The sequence below is a fragment of the Monopterus albus genome, unplaced genomic scaffold (assembly GCF_001952655.1).
Source record: "Monopterus albus unplaced genomic scaffold, M_albus_1.0 scaffold36.1, whole genome shotgun sequence".
In the NCBI taxonomy this organism is placed as follows: domain Eukaryota; kingdom Metazoa; phylum Chordata; class Actinopteri; order Synbranchiformes; family Synbranchidae; genus Monopterus; species Monopterus albus.
The window spans coordinates 691,333-713,858 of record NW_018127916.1 but is presented as its reverse complement, the minus strand read 5'-3'; the positions used below and the strand labels follow the sequence as shown (position 1 = coordinate 713,858).

The window sequence follows — 22,526 nt, the reverse complement described above, 5'->3', positions numbered from 1 at the left end:
CTTTCTGGGAGTCCACATTGAGGAGGATCTGACCTGGGGTGTGAATACCTCTAAACTGCTCAAAAAGGCTCAGAGACTGTACTTCCTATGGGTGCTCAGGAGGAACAACATCTCCCAGAGACTGCTGGTGTCCTATCATGGCTCCATTTAGAGCATCCTTACATACTGTATATGTGTATGGTACAGCAGCAGCACAGTGGCTCAGAGGAAAATGCTCCAGAGGGTCATTAACAGGGCCCAGGAGATCGTCGGCTGCCCTCTCCTCAGTCTGGAAGAACGACACAGGTCCTGCTGCCTCAAAAAAAGCCCAGAATATCATTAAGGACACTTCACACCTTGAACTGCTGCCGTCAGGTAAATGGTTCAGAGTAATCAAATCAAGGGCCACCAAATTCAGGAATAGTTTTTACCCTACAGCAGTTACCACACTCAATGCTGCTAAAATATAATATGCCTGTCAGAAACGGCGCGTAATGCTGCCGAAAAGTGTTAGGTGAACTCAATTAAATGGCCAGACGAGGAAGTGTAAAACAAACCCATCTCTTTATTATGTGAACTAACTTTGAACAAAAGAAAACAGGGGAATCCAAAACGCGTTGTCCAAAGATAAATCCGTTAAGCCGATACACAGAAGCAGTCCGAAATAAGAGGGCAAGGCAGAACAGAATAATCCAAGGAAGCCGGGTCAGAACCACAAGATACCAAAACCGAAGGAAAGCTTGAAAGTCAGAGCTGGGGTCTAGAACAATCTGACAGTGTCCTTGTGGGAGGACGCTGCCTAAATAGAGGTGAAAACAGGTGCACATAATAACGAAGCAGGTGAAACTAATGTGAGTGATGAAGAACGTAAAAAGACCGAAACTAAGGTGAAACAAAAACAGGAAGTAACATCAAAATAAAAGCCGGACAGGAAGCAGCGGAACAGGAATCATTACAATGCCTGTGTGTGTGAGAGGTCGGTTGTTTATTTCGTTTTTCTAGCGGTTAAAATTTTTTATATGGTTTTATTTCATATGCTATGTTTTTTTTCTATTACTGTACTGACTGGAGGTCACTCTAAAATTTACAATGGCAATAAATGATTATCTTAGGTTCCCTGATAGACTAGTGGTTAGGGCGCAGCTCTCGCCGCTGTGGCCCGGGTTCGAGTCAGAGTAGCATCAGGAAGGGCATCTAGTGTAAAATATGTGATACATGTCACAATGTGGCAACCCCTAATAGGAAAAAGCAGAGAGTGACATTCATTCATCTCTTATCCTACAAGTACTGTTTTTTCAAGATGTGGCTAAAATCCATGCTGACCAGTAGGTGGCACTGAAATACTACTGTAGTCAGCGTCTTTACACACTGAGCTGTGTAAGAGAAGATGCCGATAGATGATAAACTTTATGTTCATGCAACATTTCACCACAGAGGGTCAGTGTAACACGGACACTACAGCTTCATAAAGAATGTTACTATTACCAAATACTGAATCATTGATCTTTGTATAGACACAATGCTGTATCCATATATCCAATTAATATGGTGAAATAACTAAGTGCAGTTGATTTTTCTAAGGTTATTTCATTTTACTATGACCTGGATGACTGAGAATCTGCACAGACAATTAATATGGTGTTACTGTTATAACTACCACTGCTCAGCTCCGTTCAGCACTTTCCATTTTTAATCACAAGATAGAACAAACCACAATGAGACCTTTGTGAGGTTTCAATTATTTACTGGATTGTTAATGTGTGTGCAAGGATAAGAATTACAAAAATCTAAACACTAGACATGATCATATACCCTTGTTCCTATTATACAATGTTATTTATACAAGTATCCAAGTATGTATATATTCATTCCAATGTACCTATTACACTTTAAAGATAATTGATCATCCTCATAAGACAGACAACAAACATCACCAACAGTAAACAGGTTTATCTAAACACCCACACAGCCTCAACTGACCATGTGCAATCTAGACACTATGTAAGCTTCAATGATACTAATGTGCTCTATCATGTTTCTAGTACAACTTCATGAAAAAGAAAACGCAGAACCTACAAATGCAGCACAGTTCCCTGTAGCTTTTATAAGTGCAATAATCACTTGAACTGTAGGAGAAAGTTTCACTTGTTTGTTGAGGTAACATAGCTAATCTTTATATATGTATATATATATATATATAGAGAGAGAGAGAGAGAGAGAGGAATTACTATATTATGAGAACATGTTGCTGTTTTCCCATCTTTATTATTTCCATGTATTGGATATAGAGGTGGCATGTCAATAATGTCCATGATGACCACTCTAGTCTTATAGACTCAGCCTCCTGCTGATCTACTCTGAGATAAAAAATTAAAGAAATGAAGGAAATAGTTTTGGCTGAGTTAAGTTTCAATTTTCTTGTCTCTTGCATTCAGTCTTAAGAAGTAGCTTTTGAAATTGTGTAACAGTACTGACAATGTCACAGTATGGTTTGTACGAGTCCTAGTCCACTGCCACAGGAAGCCACTACTGCTAGAGCGGCTGCAAACCGGCCAGACTGAAGCAGCGCTGCTAACTGGGATGACAAAGCTTGCTGGGAGCCAACAAGTCATAATTGCGTTGCAGCTGCCAACCAAAGCCAATCAAATAACCATGCTCCAGCGAGTTTCACTGGACAGATGTTTTTTAATCATTCTGCCCGTTGTACTTCTTACTCTCTAGCTTCTTGTAAAAAGAATCAAGCATTTCAAGATGAGATTATATCATTATATAATTATGGGAATGGATGATAATTATATAAAATGATATCTGATTCATTTAAAGCCACTATGTATAAAATTTTGAGATAATTATAGCATCTTTTAGGCTGATGGCACATACAGTATTTTTCTTTATAGAAAAATGAGTCAGTCCCATTGAAAATTGGTGCTGTCTACTGTATGTTTTGCTTCCAGCCCCTCAATCTCCCTTCAATCTCTAATACTCAAGTGGGTGTTTGTTTTTAAATGCTACAGACAGTGGATTTAATACTGTTGTGATTTCCTTGTGGTCAGAACCTGGAAGCCATTAGAAGAACAGGAGCTTTATTCCACTCTGGTTTAACCATCCAGCCATGGTGTGTGTCTGCCTATATTTTGATACTGGGACAGGTTCTCTGAGAAAACGTCTCTGTCAAAATAAATGGTGCCCAATGAATTACAGTGATAATAGACTATAAGGACCACCAGCACAGTCTGGATGTCTACATTAAGTGGTGAAATATTCCCTTAAGTGTTCCCTCATAATGGAACAGGAAACCAGACACACAGTCCAAGCTCACAGCATTTTTGTAATGTAATGACATTTTGATGAGATGTTTTATTGTCAGGATTCAGTATTTTCCAGTGTATCCCTTTCTTTTATCCAGCATGGCTATTCAGCATTTTTTAAAATAATTCTTATAGATTTAAATCCTATTTCCATATCATTGTAATACCAACATATTACATGAAACTGTACATCAACTTGTGATATATATTCAGCAAACAAATCAGGTGTCAGTGTTTGCTCTGCTGTCAGAAAGAGGTGTAGGGGCGTGGTGGTAATCAGTCACTCAGTATACACAGAGTTCAACCATTTGACTTGTGACTGACTGGACCTACATGTTACCTTGTTTGTCTGAGGAGGAGGAGGTGGTGGATGGTGATGGGGAGGGAGCTTTGGGGAAGATTCTGTCAGTTGGGGTGATGCCTGGGCTGCCCAGACCAGAGGAACTAGAACTGCTGGAACGATGTGGTCCTTGGCCCTGTCCAATCACAGGAGCAGGCCTAACAGGCCTGACAGGCGGGGGCCTTAGAGGTGCACTCGGCCTGCGCGCTGAGAGAGCAGGTTTAAAAGTGGTCAAGGTCTCGGAGGAGGAGCTGCTGCTGCTACGTCGCTGGGCTGCATCTGGATCCCGAATCACCATGGTGTGGAGTGGGCTTCCAGGTGGATCCTGAGCTCCACCGGGGTGTTTGAGGGGCTCCAGTGTGTCCAAAACAACATCAGGGGCGTGTTTGGCTACATTCTGCCGCTCAAGCTCCCGCAACTCATGGAGCGCCGTATTCATTGTTTTCTCTATGTCCTAAGAAACATGAGCAGAAGGAAACATAAGACTTTAGAAACTGATATCAAACAATCAGGCAAGAAGTAACTAAAATTACAGATGCGCATCACAGGCGAGTTCCATCTCCCTTCTCAAAATCCTATTGTTTATGTACATACAGTATAAGGTCTCCATCAACAAAAGCAAAATATTATTTTAAGTAATGTTAGTGTATTAATAATATTTACTACACCTAGACTTCAATTAGTTTAGAAAGTACAACCTCTCTCATAATATTGTCGTGTTGTTTTCTAAATTGATATCAAAAATGTAAAAAGCAGGGAGTGACATTCTTTTTTATTATTACTGGAGAACCCCTGATCTCATGTGTTGCCCCACTTCTGAAACCAAATCCACACACTTGACTAAACCTGAGGTGGCAAAGTCAGCTTAGCTTCCATTATGTTGCCAACACTCACCTCAGCCAGTGCCTCAGCCTCCAGAGCTTTGTGGTCTCCCAAACTTGCATGGCGAGTGGCGCTGGGTGAAGATCGTGGAGCGTGGCTGTCGATGAAGGCCTTTCTGTCAGGATGGTTAATGCAACCAGCACTGCCGAACGTGGTGAGGCGCCGTTTCTCTGGACTATCTGTTGGGCCCCTGCTGACAGCTATTTTGTGTGGGCTGCATGGCCGAGGCATAACCCTAGGGGGCTTGTCAGTGGTTCTGGTGGGGCTGTGACTGTCAGCGCTGTTCCTGTGGCGTGGAACTGCAGCTCCATCTGATCGCACTCTGACCCTATAAAAGTGATAAAAGAAGATTCATACTTTGCCCTTGGTTTGAAGTTCTTGACTCTCAATAGGTGCACTGTGTCCACCCACTAGTTTAACTAACCCTACCTTCCCAATGCTGCCCCAAAGTGGTGCTCAGGTGTGTGTTCACAAGGAGACTGGCGTTCATTTCTGGATGGGGCTCTATCATCGTGGTGCAGTCCACTGCTGGCCTCACTATCAACCCTCTGAAGGCTATCTGAGAATGCATCATCCCTGATATAGACAGACAGCAGAGATTGATCTTGATGAAGGGCTTCTGTCTTCAGAATATGTTGAAATGGGCTTAAGAGGCTAAACTTTGCAAAGATTCAACCTGTAAAATGTAAGTTGCATTGCTTATACATACAAAATTAATCACTTATCAGTGTCTCAAATCCACTTTGGTAATTTATACCTTAATCTTCTTCTTAATTTGGTTTTAATTTTTTTACCTTTTCTGTGATGCTGGAGAGGTTATTAAGCATTATTTTTATGATTAGGGACCATTTGCTTTGTTTTTGTTGCAACAAATTGTGCAAAAAAACCACGAAAAACAGGAGCATTTTATTCAGACTGATGGCTAAGAGAGCACAGGTTCTACAAGGCCAAGCACAAACAGTTCCGTGGAGACAGTATGAATAGAAACATGCACTTTGGGAAAAGAGAGCAACATAAATAATGACCAAGCACAAAATAGCTCTGTTTTATCTTGTAGTAGAACCAAGGCACTGACATTGGGACATGATCACTCCTCTGGTGCAGCTTTCTATAGAAATGCCATCTGTATGAAATAACAAAAAATGTTTGTGGTTGTTTTTTTGTGGACATCTACTTACATGTCTTGCACCACAATGTACTGATGTGGGATCAGCCCATCCACACCGTTATGTCTGCCCTCCCACCAGTCCTCAGAGGCTCGCAGGTAGAGTAACAGAGAGGCTCCCTTCTTAAAGGAAAGTTCTCTTGGACTTCGGCCAACATAGTCAAACTTTGCTATGGCCTCAATCTGCTCCAGCTCTATAAAACAAAGAATGTGACAGAATCCAGTTTAAGAAATTGTTGTTGTAGATCTTCACAATGGACTAACTGTGTTTGTTGATTCACCTTCGTCACTAGTGTTAGGTCCGGTACCATTGTCTACCTCATCGAGAGCTCCTGGCTCACTGTGGGGGCTTTCACTGTATGGAGAAATATGGAGTCAAACAGTCAGAAACAAACAAACCAAATTATCAGTTAGACAAGATACATTCCATTTTCACCTTCAAGCTACACATTGTTAACCCCTAAACCAAGAAGTCTGTCTGACCAAGACTGTCACAGCCCTTACAGTGACTGCTAAACAGAGACTCATAACCAATAAGATGGGTTTTGCACTAAATAGTCTATAACTTTGTGAGATTCCATCATAAGAGTATCTTTTAAGACAAAGTTGAGAAAAGCATAAACAAGATGTCGATTTAAATAACTAACACTTACTGTTACAATGACATTTTTAATAAGGTGTCCTGTCTAACAACTTTAAACACAAAAATAAAGCAGAAAAATACTTTTCCAATGAAAAGAGGCTCATATTGGACTTTGCAAACAGTCAATAACTACACAGAGGGATCACATGAATGTATCTTTCTAAGGACCAATTGCACACTTGATGAGCTTAGCACTACAAATGACAGTGTTAAAAATAACTACATACTGGCACATGTTGGACACCTTGTCCTGAACCTACCAGTACTCTTCTCCTCCAGCCATGCACTTCTCATACACAGGTCCCTCCAACTCATGCTGGGTTGGGAACATGACTTCATGGTGGATGATAATGGTCTTAATGACCTCATTAACATGTGCTTGGCAGGCCACTGGATCCTGGTCATCTGGTATGGGCATCAGTGTGGGGCCAAAGCAAATAGCCAGGTTATAGGGGTCCATCATGTTCTCATCACTGTACTGCGAAAGACTTGAGAAGACAGCGCTGAGTAAGCATTACTATACCAGCACCACACCTTGAATTTTATTGTGACAGGACTTACTGATTCAAAAACGCAAATAAGTATCTCATGACAATGATCACAGGCCGTGGAAGAGTTATAATTATCTGCTGAAGGAGATGAGCTCTTTCTGCACCTGAGTCAAGCTCTTAAAAAACAAAGAAAACAAAAGAGTGAAACACTTGCATAAATAATAAAAGTCTTATATTTCTGGAAGTTTTCCTGGAGCGTCACTCACTGGTCGTGGATATGAGGTCGAGGAAATGCTCTTTAGGGAACAGCGGGTTTTCCAGCCCCCTGAAGTAGAGCTTAAGAACGCCTGCTACAGAGTTGATGTCGTGATCACTCTGATCATCCACCAAAGGATCCTCACCTATAGATATAACATAATGTCCTCATTAATCATTCACTACTAGCCATAAAACATGGCAGTGATACATTTTTTTTCACGTATTTCAAGGTGGACGGACAACACAAACATTAAGAGTGCAGGAGTGTTTCCTAAGTTATTATAACTCCACAATGCTGATCTTATGTATTATGCATCTAAAATGGCTTGGATGTCCATTACAGGGTTACATGTGACACATGGGCTCTTTATTTGCACTTTAGAGGCCTGCGGGAGAGACGGCGGCTTTCGAGGTGGACAAAACGCAATTTAAAATCAATCAAGAGAAAATGGCCTTGCACACTGGGACTAACCTCTTTCAAATGCATTTTTAATATCATTGACTTCGACCTGGGAGCCTGGAACTCGAAATATACCTTGCTGCTGAAGACCTGTGGATAGACACAGCTGTTAGTGTAAAATGAGAATAAAAAGGTATTGCTACAAACGAGCACATCGCACACAAAATACATATTTTGAAGAACAACCAGGGGATCATAATGAATTGAGAGATGACCAAAGATTTCTCTGTTTGTCCACACTGATTGACACCACACTGACTAACACAGGCAGAAAGCAATTAAGTACATAATCATGGATGGAAGCCTGACTTTGTGTGTGAATACTGTACTGCATGTGCTTGACAGACTGTGTGAGATAGGTATGAAATCTCCACTTAAAGACAAGAGCAGTCTGCAATGTCAAAAATGTAATAAAAGAAGGTGTTAAGGTGCCCACTGCTACAAGATTTCTGGACCAATTGGTTGGTAAGAGCTTACCTGATTAAGACATTTTTAATTAATTCCTTTTTCTGGTACATTTATAGGAAGCCATTACTGGAAAATGATGCACATATCTACACAGGGACTACACTCAAATATTCACAAACATGCTTCTGTAATTATTAAGCATTATATTTCAAGAGATCCATTAGCAAGGCAGCAATCATCTACAAAAGGACAACAGCTGTGTTTTTTTTTTTTTTTTGGTGTCATTCACAAACAGTACCAAGTGACCCGCACACATGAAGGATATTTTACTGTAAAGTTAAATGCTTAAATCATCATATAATCAGCATATGACACAAAATTAACTTGATCGTCAATCTCACTTAAATCTCTCTCTTTTTTTTTTTTTTTTTTTAAAAAGCCTTTTCTTTTTAGGGAGACATCAACCTCTGTGTTTCTATAGCTAATGTTAATGTACCAAATTTAGTAGTTTTAATTTTGTTTTTTTCATGACACAGTATGTTTGTAATGTAAGACTGTACCAAATATCAACATTCTTCATTTCTTCTCATACGTAGGGGGCATCTTGCACTAAGTATCACGATTATTACAAAGCAACTTGTTCTGAAAATGAAGTGAATAATTCTAAATAAAGATTTCACCCGTCTCATCCACTACTCCGTTCAAAAAAATCCATTCAAAAAACACATTTGTGTTTGGCATTTGAAGGCCCCATTTCATGACTAATGACAAAACAGGACACAACTTACTTTATTAACTACCAAGAAGAATAAAACAGCTCAGTAATAGACTACAATTTCTGTGATTACACAACCTCCAGATAACAGAACCATATGTAATTTGAAATAGGACACATTGAAAAAACTATTTGAAAGATTTTGATTTTCAAACTGTCAAAAAAATGTAAATATGTCTTCACATAAGACTGTTTCAGTTGAGGACAGCCCTTAAAACGATATACTGGACAGTGTGATTTCTTAAATGCGCTTCCACAAGTACCAATAAGCTGTCCCAGAGAAAACTGCTCCAGTCTATAATTTTCAAAACAGAAACAGTAACTTAAACAGAAAAAGAGACAAGGTACGCAAAATTGGATTAAACTGTAATTGTGTAGAGTAAATTTGTGTAAAGACAATATACTGTATGAGCACAACAGGAACCTACCATACAAATTGATGTATCGAACGCAGCTCTCAACCACCACCGGTATAGCCTGGCCCGAGTCCTACAGGACCAGAAAGAATGATCATCCTAAGCACATTAACAGAAAATAATAGCAAAAAAAAGTCATGCCAGCAGAGTCAGCCCCTTAACAATTAACTTCACAGAGTGGGGAAAACATTGTTAGTCACTTAATGATTATTGAATAACTGATATTTAGTGTATAAAACAAAAATAGGCAGAACAAATTGTGTTAGTGTTGTTGTACCACCATGCATACAGTATATTGTTATAGCTACAATACAGTCAAACATCAGGAATCCCAACAGGAGAGATGCACAGAAATGTTGGTTAGCATGTACAACACAGTATGATCCCACCCTGCTATAAGACAGAGTACCTGACTCCTGGCACGGACATTCCGTCTTCCCCTGGGCAGAGAGCAGTAAGGCACGTAGACAGAGGAAGAGAAGCAACAACAACCACAACAGATTAGTGAGAGAGACAGACTCACAGAGAGAGAAAAAGAGAAGGCCTGGGCTGAGGGAACAGCCAAAGCATCAGTGCCTTGTGGGGTGTGAGACATGGCTCAAAGAGGAGGATGTGGAAGGAGGGAGCTACCCGAGGGGCTGCACAGGGTGTTGTTTCACCCAGAAAAGGCTGTTTGGCCAAGATTAAAGCTCTAAATTCAAGGCAACAGTCATTTTCATCACCAATTAATCTGCCCATTATTTTCTTGGTTAACTGATTAATCATTTGACCTGTAAAATGTAAAATAGTGTTATATGCCCATCACAATTTCCCAAAGCCCACAGCAGTATATTCACATTACTCTTTTTAGTTTTTTATAGGGCAAATAAAAGTAGAAAATCCTTCCACAAAAAAACAGAATCATCATTTATACTTTAAAATGTTTCAATGATTTTTGCATTATAAAAATAGCTGTATTTTTTTTTTTTTTTTACCAACTAATTTACTCATTTCTGATATGTATCTCCACTGCTGTTGGTGCACACTCTGCTTGCCCCTGTTTGATTGAGCAATAGAGTGAATGTGACCGTGTGTTTTTTGCGTAGCCTAACATGGCTGGTGCACGGCCAATCGACATACACAAAGTCAAATCAATTCAGTGTCTGGAGTCTAGAGCTCACAGGAGCAGAAATTTTAAAAGCAGGGTGCTTATAAAACGCGCTGTCTTTAAAATGTGTCATCTTATCTATATTGGAAGACTGTGAAGACAAGGCAATGAGCGAGAAGAAAGTCAGTGCATGAGTGAGCCAACATTTGGGTAAAAGGCAAGAGAACCCCCAAGGACTGCTAGCGAGACAGCTGAGCTCATGGAGAGACAAAGAGCACAGACGGGCTAATACCTGAATGAAGGCCTCCATATTGCCGTTAAACAGCTTACAGTTAAAAATGGAGCGAGGTCTAGACTTCCGCATTCTCTGAGGTTTAGGGGGAAGAGTGGGGGGCCTGGGGAAATGGTGGGGGTTGTACAGTTGGTACATGGTAAATATCAATAGATATAAAAAATACTGACATGTTTTCTTACAGTGTTTTTGTTGCCATGTTATTATCACACCTTAATGAAACAAAACAGTTTGGCAATTTAGGGAATAAGACTGATATCACTTCACATCTGTACAGTAACTGCGCCATGTCGTGGTATTACTAGTTGTTTCAGACTAGCTGCTTCTGATCTTTATGCTAAGCTAAGCTAACAGGCTGTTAGAAGTCCCTTCACAGTCAGCATACCATTATGAGAGTGAGAGATCTTCAACCCTGTCTAACACTCTGTAAAAACAAATAAGCATATTTCCTAAAATGTGAAACTATTTCATTAAACTGATCATCAGGCAGAGCTGCTGTAGCAAACTTTATCACTGTGAGTGATAATGACCACAGGGAATTATCACACATGAAATTCAATACAGATATGGCTGCACTTAATAAATTGTACCATAGATTAAAATCCACAAAAGCCAAACTGTTCTGCTAGATGAATTTTTTTGTATATTTTAGTTCTTTATTTTTTTTAACAAAACAACAAGAAGATATTATCCATCTCAGTGGCATTTCATTTCTTACTCTTAACAGATTTTTATTACAGATTACAACTAGGAAAAACCGAACACCACCTTCTCTAATTAGGATACAGTCCAATGTCCAACAAATAAGTGTGTTGAGATAAGTTGATGCTAAACTCTTTTTTCCCACACTGTTATCTTATTTCTGGCACATCCAGGTACATAGGAAGGATTGTACACTTTACCACCTACTTTATTCACCCTCTTATCATTGGATTTCTTACCTCGTTGTTCCATATTCAGCCTTCTCACCTAAAGGAAAAACAGCAGAGAAAGAGACTCATTAGTACATGCTAGTTTTACAGTCACAGAAGTTAGCAGTAAGGCTGAGTGCTGGCTGACTATACTAGGCTGGCAGATGGAGACGGAAAGGGGTGTTATGAGAAAAGGGGCATCTATTCAGTCAGGCTCAATGGGGTGAGAGCCATGACTGCATTTGACTCACTGCCAGGCAGCGGTCATTCAACGGTCGCCCTAGAAACAGCACAAGAGCCCCAGAAGGGGTTGGTCTGTCTATTCGCTCTGCAAAGTGGAAATGTATCCAGGGGCAACGAGGGTGGGAGGCCGGGGCAGCTGATTCGTTCAGTGCGATGATTCCATGATATCTGCACATTTGCACGCACATCTCACTGTACGCAAACAAATTAAGGCCTCACTTTGATCAGCCAGTGAGAAATGTTTCAGGATCAGACCACATGCAAAACAGCTTTCAGCACAATTCTGCTTTATGTCAAACAGATATAATTCAAACGCTATAGCACACACTCGCCCGAGTCTAAAGTAGAAACACATGGAAAATACATTTTTATTCAACCTTTTAGCCAAGTCAGTGCATATCAACTATGAGGAATATAAGAACACAATGTAGCAAGAAGTATGTATTCAGACAAGTACTACTAGGTCAGAGAGTTTTGTCTTTTCTACCCTGTGAATCTCTTTGACCTTTAGGTCAACAAACTGTGAAGCTGGCATGAGAATGACAATTTCAGCATAATTTTGTATTTTAAGTTCATGAGCATGGCTAGAGCTTAATGTGGATGATTTAGATTCCGCACCCTTAATTCTGTAACTAATTACTTAATTTTTCTAAGTCAAAGGTTCAGTGTGCTTTGGTAGGAGTAGCTTGAGCTTGATGTTTAAAATCAAACCTTTTTCCTAATTCACCAAATATCACTGTCAATACTGTACATCAGTATTTTGTGCATATGTGCTATGCATATGCACAAAAGAGTCTGAAAAGCAAACTAATGACCCAAAGTAGATGCCTGCAAAATTTTAAGGCAGCAACACAATGGCATGAAAAGATATAAAGTACATCCTAATGCCCCCTTTCGAATGAGGTAAATGTTCATTAAACATATATAAATTAATGATGGCATCACCGAGCCGTCAGGGAAAGTACTTCTCAACCGGAAATGTAGGACTGTTTTTTCCAAGTGACCCTTTTTAGATCCAAAAACATGTCAAGCTAATTTTGGAAATGACAAATTCAATATAACTATTTTGTACTCTATTAAAAAAACAGAGGGAACTCAATAGAGGCAATATAGAACTGATTATAAACAGTATTTCAGACCCATTTGATTGTTTTGTTGAAAACAGATTTCTCAGAAATTCTTTATAACACCATCTGGTTTTCAGGGAATCCTAAAAGGCAAGGAATCTCACCCATGTACTGATACAGTAGATTTGTTTGTTACTTTAGCCACTTAATACTAAATGTCCTGTAAAAGACAGACCCTTAACCAGTAACATCATTTTCCACTCCAGTAACGCAGAAAGCAGAAAGTCTCACCTTCTCCTAGCGTCTGCTTCAGAAGGTCATGCTTGGCCTGCAGTTTGATAATGAGATTGCTTCCATTCAAGTACTCCTTGTACTTCTGCAGATGAAACAGATAAAAAAGACAAACAGCGACAGGGTTATTTGTAGTTACTCTGTACTGCAGTGCCGCTGCACCCTCATTTGTCTGAGAACTCACGGTGAAGTAGAAGCCCTCGGTCTCTTGCTGATTGGCTCGTCTCTTGGCAATGTTTGCCTTGCTCATGTAGGAGTCAGAGGAAGCTGATTTGATGGACTCAGTGGACTGGCTGTGCTGGAAGGCCTCAGAAACATCAAAGTCCTCCACAGTGAGCATGTCCTGAAGGGTCTGCATGGTGGCATCAAGAGTCTTCTTCACCTGACACACGCAGCATATAAACACAATTGAAGCATGTCTGTATTTTAACAACATTCACTTTTTACATTATCATATATGGCTTCCATATGAAATGAATTGGGTGACTTGTAAACAACAAGACAACAAATATTGTAAATACAGAGTAATTAGCCTCTCAGCATCATGCACTGTGACATAAAAGATAAAGTGTTTCTTGCATTGTAAGGCAAACAAGAAGGAGGTGTGCATTTCCACATTTACAACAGACAGGCACTGACACATACAGTTACCCCAGTGATCTTTAAACAGGTCTGTGTAGGTCACAGTGGCCTTGGTGGCTCTAGGCCAGGAAGCATGCCGCAATGGAGGCAGGATGAGAGAAGCCACTATATGGCAGTCTCAGGTCAAAGATGAATATATTGTATGTAAATGCAGGGTGACAAACCTGAGGAACCGTTGATTGCTGTTACATTTTAGTGTGGCACAAGTGAAAATGTTGGCTGTCAATACCAGTTTAAAAGTCAGCATAGTGAAAAGGGGGTATTACAGTGGTTCAGGTGCTATAATGAGCAAGACAAATACCAGACTACTTTTATGAGCAATACACTGTAAGAGTGATCATTCCTAAATGTTCTGCAAGTACTGTAAGAGTTTCCTGATAGACAAGCAGCATTTCAAATTAAGTGTTTGTTTTATCCCATCTTTAAAAAAAAAAAGATATTTCAACATTTTGGAAAACAATCTTATACTCAGAGCTAAGTGAAAAGATTGACACCGTTCTCTCATCTGTACAGTATATTCTATATGAAGCTACCAGCAGCAGCTCATATAGCTCAGCTAACTAATACTGAAAGCAGGGAAGCTAGCCTGGTTTTGGCTGCCGATAACACAGTCTGCCTACCAGCAACCCTGGCCGTTTTCCCATCACAGTTTTTCTGCTAAGCTAACTGACTGCTGGATGTAGCTTCATAATCAATGGACAGACATTAGAGTGGTATTGAACTCATCCAACTATATGCAAATAAGCATAATTCCCTAGATGTCAAGCTGGTCCTGTAAAATTGTTATATAGGAAGCTCACATCTACATTACCAGTCAAATGTGGACACACTTTTCCACTGACTTGAATGGGAAAATGTGTCATGACTTGATTGGTAGTGTATAAAAACTCAAAGACCAAAATGCCTGTTAACACTGTCTCATCTTAGAGACTATTCTACATGTACAACAGCAGATATACATCTTTTAGTTATCTTCCTGTTCTGCTATATGCAATCACACTTGACTGATGGTATGAATGATAAGACATTCAGTTAGTGGTAAAGCGTTATGCAATAGTCTATTAAATAACCCAATTCATTAGAATGTTTGTGTGCTTTGGTAGATGCAGCTGGGAGGCAAGGTAGTTCTTTTTGTTGTCTGAAAGTATTTTTTCCATCCTAATCACAATGGCACATACAGTCCTGCATATAAAGTATACAATATAGAGAGGTTGGATGATCCCAATGTTTCTTGGATTGTTTTCCAGTAGAAGTGGGCCACAAAGGCCACCTTTCATTTTAACATAAAAGGTATCACATATTAAAATACCTTTATGAAAAATTTGCTCAATACCTATTGTTTAGGCAGTTATCTGCTAACTAAATGGATTAAAAGATGATTTCTGTCAAGATCTGGGCGGCTTACCACCTCAGATAAACAATTTTCTGGCAGAAACCCTGCTTGTACTGCATATATGTTTATCCAGAAAGAACCTAAAATTATGTAATGACCTAAAAACTAAAATTAATAACCAATATATTAATATATATACAGTTTTTAGACATCCGGACATGACTCTGAACAGCAACCTGCTTCATTTTGAAATGAAACACCGACAATAGCTACCTTCAACCCTGATGTGCCAGACTTATGGTCACAGAACTTCTCACCTCTTCATTTTCTATCTTCAGCGTGGCCAGGCGAGACTGGAGCTGGTGGTAGCGCATCAAGAGCTCTGTCTGGACAGGCTGCTGTGCACTCACCTGACACACCTGGAAGAAATGAACAGGGGACTTTAGCAGAAGAATTTAACATAGAGAAGAACAAACACAATGAGATGCATTTTGAATCAAGAACTAGGACCTACAAACAAACTGTTCTTATAGTACCACTGCTCTCCAGAGACTCACCTCATCGCCCATATGTGGCTGATAGTCAAAGCGTGCAGGAGGACAAAATATCTGGCTGTGTGTGTCCATAAATTTCAGCTTGTCTCCTCTGATGTCCATGGCATCTACGGCTGCCTCCAGTAAGTCCAATCCCTCATGGCGAGAAGTCTCCAGACTGTACTCTGCAGACAGGTAGGTTCTCATGGTGCGCGCTAGGCTCGCATGGTACCCTAAGTCACAACCCTGATGACAAGAGGTAAAATATATAGTCATTATAGACCAATAAAAAACTATGCCACTGAAACTGAAAAAAAAAGCATTAGGACAAAGTATCGACATTTGCTCATTTAGCACAGAGTGTTAACTTACATCTATCATATCTGAGACGTCATGGATGTAGTATTTGGCCACCAGGGCATTGGTGGCTGCCAGATTGAGAAGATAATCGTTACGGGCCTTTGTGCATTTCAGTTTGTTTTCAGAGTACTTGGCTTGTCTCTAGGGAGAAAGAGGAAGGGAGAGTCCCATCAAAGTGTGATGCAGAATGGATTCCTAATGCACTCCAAGAATGCATTACTACATTAAACTGATTTTATGTTATATAATCAGTAAATATATGTAATAACTTGCACATTGTAGAATTGGGTTTCTTGTATTTGAAGGGATGAATTTCAAGACCATTATAAATGCATTTACAAATTATTTGTACATCAGTGTAAATGCCTATAATGTATATAACATGATCATTTACTCCAGAACAGACCTTCTCCTTCATTTTCTCCATCTTTTTGACAGAGCTTCGTCGCTGTGGACGTTCATCGTGACCGTAGCGCAGCAGGCTGGCACTTATGTCATTTGTCTTGCCACTGTGCTTCTCCTCCTGTTTCTCTGCCTCCTTCAGCTTGCTCTCAGCACTGAGACTCTCATTGTGGTACATGTGGTACGTCTTCATCACCTGTGAGAATATACAGCCACTCAATATCAAGGACATCATAGTCAAGCTAGCAAAGAGTAGCGATAACAAAAAGCTCCATTGATTAACCAGTTAGGTGGATTTATGGGACACTCTAAACATACAGTACCGTCCCATATGTACAGTATATCACAATGTGGACCATAATGTACACAAGGATTATGTGGCTGATGTCAATATCATTGTTTAATTAATTTGCCTAATCGGTCATAATATGGCTTGCAAGTGCAACATCACAAGCTAAAATGTTATGCATTATCCACCACATTTAACAATAATGTCATTTTAAATGTGACATTAAAAAAAAACCTGTATTGGTAATATCATGTAAAAAAAAAATCCTCTTTTTATTATAGTTCCATTCAATTCACACACACAGCAAATACTAAATTTGATGCTATAAAGACTAAAAATGAATGTAAAAAGACATAAAGCCTAATGACAGTGGCCAGTCTGTCAGTCTGACTCTATCGCTGCTTTGAAGACAGTTGTCACAAAGTGAACCAGCAAACACAAACACATGAATGTCACTTTCAGCTTCGACAATTCATATGTTGACACTAGGCATGTGTTTTCCACTGCTAGCCTAGCAGTTAAGGCAGCGCTTTCGCCGCTGCGGCCCGGGTTCAAATCAGGGTTGGGTCAGGAAAGGTAACCAGCAAAATTAAACATCCTCCATCACTCAGGTTCTGGTTTCCTAGCAACCCTGACTGAAACGGACGTGCAAAGGACAGTGAGATCGATCATCAGGGGAGAAAGGAGGTTACAAAGTGACAAGAAGCAACCTTCTCTGCTACCCTAGAAACAAGAAACTACTTGATTTCCAGCAGCGGATCAATAGCACAGGGTGACAGATAGATCGAGACCTAATCTTACAATTAACACATACCTGATAACATAAACAAATTTTACAAGCTTCAATTAAGCTATACATCCTTCTCTATCCCAAATCTGAACAGCCTACTGCTACTCCTTATGCTGTGTGTGTAGGAGCTGTAGACAGGCATTTAATAATGCATGAATTAGAGAGAGAGAAAAATCAATATCACTATAAGCAGGAAAGAGCAGTATAATGTTGCATAGGAGAATATGTCTTGTGTGGTTTATTTCAGTTTCAAATCTATTTGTGCTTTGCTGTACATTCATTTGTCTGAAATATTTTTTTTTTAAATGAGGGGGTCATCAATAATTGCTGACACTGCACTTGCCATTTTGCTAATGTTACCTTTTGGTAATATTTTCACTTTTATAAGCTACAAACACAGAAACAACAAACACAGACCGTATGCATCTGTTTTTTTGTCACTCCCTTCTCTGTTTGTTTGAAGGGAATCAAATCAGAACTTAAAATATTTCACTTCAAACGATTATGTGACTTAAACTTCAGTGCAATTATAGTTTGGGGTAACATTCAGTCACTGTGATAAATGTGTTTTCACCAAAAGTCCTAACCTTGCCCAGAGTTGCGTTTTAATTATTTTGATTGATCACCTCCAGAATTTACCCCAAAAACATTCAAAACACAATGCAAATAATTTAAAGTGCAGCAAGAAGCCAAAGGTGGAGCGTCACACATTAGTAAAACATGGAGTCAAATAACTGAACAAGGAGAAACGGGTGATCACTCAGGATCTAAAGTCTAAGTTAGAGACACTGTTCTTTTTATGTAGAAGGGAATTCAGTTCTACACTTCAGTTTCACAGACCAGATTATTCAAAATTACTGTATCCTCAGTGTTAATATAACTAATTAATATAACACTTAATATAACTACTGTAAACCCACCCGAGTGTGTAGGTGTGTCTCAACTTCTTTGTGATGGAAGAACTGCACTGTACAGTCTAAACATTTCTATAAGCTATAAAACTTCACATGACTTCGTATGATCTATTAAACTGCAGCTACCTCCATTCAGTGCCTGGTTTTGTGAATATAATGTTGGATATCTACAGTAGGTTCTATCTCAACCTGCAGTTCTACAAAGAAGCTAGTCAGCAACTAAAATTAGCCATGTTTTAAAGGTACATTTCAGAAAGATTTCACCATGAGCCATAAGGCCCTAAAGGAAGCACTGTGGTGTGTTTGCAGCACGGTGTCCCACATACAGCAGCAGATCATATCACTGCACTGGATCTGCTTCGTCAGTCAAAAAAAGAGGCATCAGCACTGAACACTGCTTTCTGCCTTCACCACCACGCAGACCATTTCTGTGTGTTTAATGTTATGCATACATGTGGTATTCTGTAAATGAATACACGTAACATTATGTAAAATAAATAAATTACAGCACCACATGTTTGCCGTGATCACAGTGCACCTCTGCGGCGCAGCCTGCTTAGTTCGCTTGAAGCTCAGCCAAGAGCAAGAACGCTTTCCCCTTCAAATGATGCAGAAATTCACAACAGGAGGAAAGATGCAGATTTCCTGACCTCAGGGGAAGGAAAAAATGACCTGTTAGAGGCTGCACTGCTGATTAGGCATATCTGCTATGTGCAGTGTCAGGCCAGCTGCTTCACAGGTTCCAGATTAAGGTCTGGAAAAAAAAAAGCTTGGCCTTTGGATTGATGAGCCACAGTCAACTAACAAAGGGGAAAAGGCAAAACAAACAGCCTGGCGCAGACAGAGAAAAGTTGACAATGACATCTGTGTAACTCACTGTGTAGAGCTCATTGGTGACTTTCACCAACTCCTCGTGCATCTGCACCCCGATGTCTTTGCTCTGTAAGAGATGACAAAAAAAAACAATGTCACATTTAGAAGATAAATGAAGGCAGGTATTCAAACATCTAAGATTAGGAATTGGGTTATTTATTAGAAATTCCATCTCACAAATGAAAAACTGCAAGTCTGTGTGCCAGTGATATTTTGTATGTGAGAGATGCCAGCAGGCACTGAAATGCTGTGATTACTCTCCACCAGAAATGATCTAATACAATGCCCAAAGTGCAGAAGCAGACAAAAATAGAACAGTGCAGTATGTGCTGAACATTTCTCAAGGAACAGAGTCACAGTTTCAGCTCAGTCACAAGGGCTAAGAGCCCATGATGAATTGGACATATCCCATGGCAGGGTTTATAGCCCATGAGGAGGAATGGGGCCAGTGGAGAGTGACTGGAAACCCTGTTGACGGGATATGGAGCAACACTCAGGCCAATCAATCTGTTTTCTGCCACGTCTCAGGGACTAACCTTGCTTTTTCACATGTGACAAGAATTAAACTTCAGCACAGTCAGTACATTTACATGTTCACTTAGCAAATGATAGAGTTGATTCACTTCCCTTTCCAGATGTGTAATTTGTTAACAATGAAACTGCACTGCAGCTGAGCCAGGATGTTACAGCATAACAAGATTATTGTTTTGGAGAACTTGGTCACAATTTGAGCTAACTTCTGACAGAGGGAGATAGCTTTTGTGCAGGTGGCTTTTTTTTTTTATCTCCTCTTTGTGCTGGCCACAAACCATCCCATTCTCATCAAGAATCCCATCGGGACAGTGCGGAGGCCCTAGAGAGAATAAATTGTTGTAAGCTCTTGTTGCCGTCAAATGATACCGATCTAAGACGTTCAACCAAAACACATATTATTGTTAACATTCTGAATAAAAGGAACAAGTTACATCTAATTCAGGTTCATGCATGAACCTGAATTAGATTAGCAACCCTGTTAAACTTTATTTTACTCTCACAATGGCCAGGGTCGACTGTAAGGCTAGAGAGGCACAATTCCAACTGCTTAGGAACTTTGCATGCAGAAAATGTGTGAGATAAGTAGAGCACTTATTAAATATCATTGTTCCCAGTAAGAGACAATGACATCTAATCATATTCTATGAGTCAGATACTTATGAGAACCACACAACGGGAAATATTGTATGTTCTCAAACACTTAAACATAATTGTACATATTTCTGTAGGTGTGGCATTAAGTTCCCAGCTGAGGGCATCCGTTGTGCGGTTTAAGCATACAATTTCTGTGACTGTGTGTGTTAGCAAGACTCAGCATCACATGCCCTCATCCATTTAATTCAGATTCTGACCTTTTTAAAAAGTCTGATGACATCGTCGCCCACGTGCGCCAGACGGACAATGACGTTGTTGTTGTAGATGTCGCTGAGAGTGGCGTGGTCTCTGCTCTCCCGCCTGGTCTGATCCAAGACCAAATACCAGCAGTTCACAGTGGACAGGAGATTTTGGTCCTTTCTGAAACAGCCAAGGAAAAACTTTGTTAGCATCTGCTTACCGTTGCTATTTGACACTACTGTACTAGGAGCACTTTAATAGTTTGACAAAGATGAAAACATTGATCAGCGTGGATAACTGATTTCTTCAAAGCTGCCTCTAAGCAAATGCATCTGAGATATTTGGACCATACAGTATATTTTCCACAAGTAGGAAGCAGAGAATAGGTGGTTCTCTGACCTGAAGAGGAAAAACTTTATTACTGGCAGCAAGTAAAAAAAAAAAAAGCTCTAAATATGCCAACTGTTGCGTGCGTGATTGATTCAACTCTGATTAAGATGTTTGGTAGTCGAGCCTTGTCGGATATAATGTGTGTACCAAAACATGAAGCAAGATGAATTCAATTCATTGCACAAGCTCGGGGGCTTTGCATGTTGGAAACCAAGAGCTCACTGCACTTGTGGTGAAGAATCAGCAAAAAAAAGGAGGCAGCTGTACACACACACACACACACACACACACACACAGACGGCAGGCTGTCTGCACTTGCTTCCTTACTCAGTGGAGCATGTGAGTTCAATTATCCTGCACCAAGGAGTTTGTTTGTCTTCTTGCCATTTTCTTTTGTCTTTGAATAACATTTTACATTTTTTATAACTTCCAACCACTGAGGTTGCAATATACAAATTGCCATATTATTACTTTATATAGGCTGTGTGTAAATACACCATTTGCTTTTGGCTGATAACTGACCTGTGGAGGAATCTGATCCAAATCCAACTGTATTTGTTTTTTTAATCAGTGGTGAAAAGAGGCAAGTAAAGTTAGGATGAGTAATTTAAACACTTTGCATGTCTTTCTGACAGCAAAGAGTACATTCAAAAGACATCTACAGTAGACAGCCATCTCTTTATCATATCATTCAAACAATCAGTGACTTTAAACTTAGTAATGAATTATTATAGGTTGTAGCGCAACATGACTGTGGGTGTCAGAAAAGAGCACAGAGCGCCGCATCACAACCTCAAGCAGCAAACTAGACAAAAGCTGTGCTTGAACAAAGCCATAAGGTGATGAAGATTATGATGTGGCCAGTTGATTTTCATAAATTACCTACAAATGATCTGCCACATTCAGCTGCCTTTTCAAGTTGCTTACAGTGAACTAGTAGTTTGTACACCAGTCAAAAATAACTTCTAACTTCTACAGCACAAACATCACAGAAACAGTTCTATTACTGGATATATTGCAGTTCTACTTTACCTCAAGGTTATATTTTCAATCCTTTATTGTTCAGGTTACATGCTGCTTCCACTATAAATGATACATATCCATGGCGTTTCTTTCCACTGATTGCTGACATGCAACTTTATCAACCTATAACATACTAAACGACTAACAATATGCCTACTCGTAAAAACTGTCCAGATGCTATATCAAATACCATCTATAAAACAAACCATCTTGAAACCAAATGATGGAAGCTCGTTTTGTTAGACAGTCTATACACATATCCACAGTAGCATGTTAATTTGCAGCTTCAGACTCTAATCTCAGTTCTGAAGATCACACTGAAACAATAGCCCAAACTTTTCTGTTCTGTTTTGTTTCTGTCAATTTTTTTCAAATCTCTGATCAGTTTCATTCCTGGAGAATTCCATGCATGCTTTCATTTCCTTCTGAAGTTTTTCTGCCCTGGTGAAGCAAAGTCTAATCCTAACATAATGGTAGTTTCTGCACTACAAAAGTGAAGAAACAAAATCTCCCTCCATGCATCTAAAACAACGCTGAGAATTAATTAGAAACTGAAACATGACACATGTGCAGTTCTTTTGCTTCATCACTGA

The 22,526-nt window shown here is 39.7% G+C and overlaps 1 protein-coding gene across 2 annotated transcripts in view; it reads right to left on the bottom strand.

Annotated features, from left to right (window-relative positions):
- Positions 1 to 1,713: 1,713 nt before the first annotated feature.
- LOC109958979 (SLIT-ROBO Rho GTPase-activating protein 3-like) overlaps positions 1,714 to 22,526 on the bottom strand; it is a 29,853-nt gene continuing 9,040 nt past the window's right edge. Inside the window, exons 3-22 of one of the 2 annotated variants that reach the window (XM_020597989.1) lie at positions 20,538 to 20,700; positions 19,157 to 19,219; positions 16,291 to 16,482; positions 15,897 to 16,025; positions 15,549 to 15,770; positions 15,309 to 15,410; positions 13,201 to 13,398; positions 13,017 to 13,101; positions 11,446 to 11,473; positions 10,505 to 10,607; positions 9,138 to 9,198; positions 7,539 to 7,616; positions 7,075 to 7,209; positions 6,879 to 6,984; positions 6,578 to 6,805; positions 5,956 to 6,029; positions 5,688 to 5,868; positions 4,939 to 5,085; positions 4,522 to 4,837; positions 1,714 to 4,081 (exon numbers count right to left, since the gene is read on the bottom strand). In XM_020597989.1, coding sequence (XP_020453645.1) covers positions 3,617 to 4,081; positions 4,522 to 4,837; positions 4,939 to 5,085; positions 5,688 to 5,868; positions 5,956 to 6,029; positions 6,578 to 6,805; positions 6,879 to 6,984; positions 7,075 to 7,209; positions 7,539 to 7,616; positions 9,138 to 9,198; positions 10,505 to 10,607; positions 11,446 to 11,473; positions 13,017 to 13,101; positions 13,201 to 13,398; positions 15,309 to 15,410; positions 15,549 to 15,770; positions 15,897 to 16,025; positions 16,291 to 16,482; positions 19,157 to 19,219; positions 20,538 to 20,700 — 3,076 coding nt within the window. In that variant the 3' untranslated portion in view covers positions 1,714 to 3,616. Of the gene's footprint in view, positions 4,082 to 4,521; positions 4,838 to 4,938; positions 5,086 to 5,687; positions 5,869 to 5,955; positions 6,030 to 6,577; positions 6,806 to 6,878; positions 6,985 to 7,074; positions 7,210 to 7,538; positions 7,617 to 9,137; positions 9,199 to 9,534; positions 9,566 to 10,504; positions 10,608 to 11,445; positions 11,474 to 13,016; positions 13,102 to 13,200; positions 13,399 to 15,308; positions 15,411 to 15,548; positions 15,771 to 15,896; positions 16,026 to 16,290; positions 16,483 to 19,156; positions 19,220 to 20,537; positions 20,701 to 22,526 lie in introns of both variants that reach the window. The other variant, XM_020597990.1, reaches the window with a different exon arrangement.